Source organism: Rhipicephalus microplus, chromosome 9 (assembly GCF_043290135.1).
Source record: "Rhipicephalus microplus isolate Deutch F79 chromosome 9, USDA_Rmic, whole genome shotgun sequence".
NCBI classification, from domain to species: Eukaryota; Metazoa; Arthropoda; class Arachnida; order Ixodida; family Ixodidae; genus Rhipicephalus; species Rhipicephalus microplus.
Window position 1 is genome coordinate 86,142,684 of NC_134708.1, and position 2,039 is coordinate 86,144,722.

At 43.5% G+C, this 2,039-nt stretch overlaps 1 protein-coding gene across 1 annotated transcript; it reads right to left on the minus strand.

The window, feature by feature from the left end:
* Positions 1–952: 952 nt before the first annotated feature.
* Positions 953–1,741, minus strand: LOC142772308 (ubiquitin-conjugating enzyme E2 Z-like). The gene has a single exon (XM_075874509.1). It carries the CDS (start codon positions 1,739–1,741, stop codon positions 953–955), a length of 789 nt encoding a protein of 262 aa, XP_075730624.1.
* Between the last annotated feature and the right edge of the window lie 298 nt (positions 1,742–2,039).

Sequence of the window (2,039 nt, forward strand, 5' to 3'; positions counted from 1 at the left end):
CTCTCAACCCATTACAAAGGGTTTATTCATAATCGTTCATGTTCGTCAGCCACAGCATCAACAAAGAGCACATGAAGCCTTGCAATCCATAGTGGCCGGTACCCCGCTTCTGTACAGAGCGACGAATAATGGTGTAGTGGACGCTTCCCAACTTCCCAAAATTAAACTAAGGCTGTAGGGAGACCCTTGCAAACTGCTTCAATTAGTTTCCCCGTAGGGTTCACAAACTATTCTAGAAATGCCACTGTTACTACTTTCGTTGTGTCTCTGCTGGACTTTCCCCACAGCTCTCGCGTTCTCTTTATATATTTTTTGTACCAGCCACCTGACCCCTTGGAAGAAACCTTTAAGCTTTTTGCTTTATCAAGGACTTCACTAAATAAAGAACGGGAGCTAGACATCCTACACTTTTCACAAAGTCAAGCGAATATCGGCAAGCATCTCTTAAATTTCATAAAGAATAAGCTAAATTCCTTAGTCCATAATTTATGAGAAAGAATATAATGATTTCTTAAAAATTTTCCTTGGGAGTTCAAGACATGCGAAACTTTCTGATACATTTCTGTTAACTGGCGCTTTTACAGAACCTCCAAGGTCAGGCCGCCTTTGACCAGGCAAATATGTCATGCGATGACGTCCCCATGTGACATCGTAGTCCTGTTTATAACGCCGGGAGCTTTTAAGTGACAAAACAAAGACGCCACAGGTTTTTATGGCCTACGGCATAATATTGTTTGTATGACTGGGGTCGACATTCACGGTCCCTTTCTTATTTGATGAATAATCAAATGGTCTCACCAGAATGATTTACAAGAGTGAATCAATGAGCAAGCGCAGAAGTTTTTAGTCATATTTACTCATACAGCCAAAGAGAATTTCGTCCTGAATAATCTATGATCCACTCCAACCGGCATTTAGTGCATCATTGTAGGATGAGTGCTTGAGTCCAGTCTTAGGGGGCGGCGTTCGCGTCATCGGGCCGAATTTTCTTCGACACCTGTGCCTTCAGATTTTCAAGCCGGCTGATCAAGGCATCAAACTCATGCGATCCCAGTCCTCCACAGAAAGGATTTTTGATGAGGGTGCCATTCAAGTCCAGATGGCTTTGTAGCCAAGCCACGTCCTTGTCAAACATGTCGACAAAAAGTGCGAATACCTTTTGCCGGAGTTCATGAGGGCACGGTGCTGAGTCGTCCAGAGAGCTTTGCACGGACTTGCATACTGACATCCTAATAGCTTCACATCGGACGTAAGTGTGATACTCTGCTGCTTCCTCACTGTGTGCTTGCCGGTTCACATTTTTCTTGAACGGATGGTCGAAGAATGGTTCAGCCGTTAGTATACTCTGTATGGACAATAAGACCGAGCACAATGTCTGAGCGGAGCTCCACTGCGGTCCAGCATAGGTTCCGAGAATGCTGATTGAGACAGTCCCGTTGTTGAAAAAGAATGGGTGAATGGTGTGACGTCCATCCATAGACACAAACTTCACCTTTTGGGGATTGATGGGGTAGTCCTTCGGTAACATTAATTCAAAAATCAGGATAGCATCCTCGTATGGTGTATCCGCGGGTCCAAGCACAATAGAGTAGATCGTCGCCATGTTGTTTTCGTCTGGGAAAACAAAAAGTCCTGGCACCGGGTCTTCAAACGAATCCACGATTTCTTTCTTGACGCGCACCAAGGATATAAGCGGTTTCTCCTCATCGCTTTTGAATTCGCTTGCTGAGCGCGATGCCATCAGGACCGTCAATATCAAATCCTCTCTTTGACACAGCAAGGGCTTGTTGTTGTTGTTGTTTCCCTGTAGAAATGGCTCGTACCCAAAGAAGGGGATTGGCCGATTTTAAGGTGAATTTGCTCTAAACTTTCAGCATTGTGTCATTCCTACAATTTTTTTTGTAACTTAATTTTGATTTGAAATACCGATATCAAGTTTGTAGAAAAAAAAATAAGAAAAATTTTGAGACAGCAATTTAGCAAGAAAATCGTTTAGTCGCAGTGATGTATTCTTGAACGGCGAATAAAACATCCCTGTG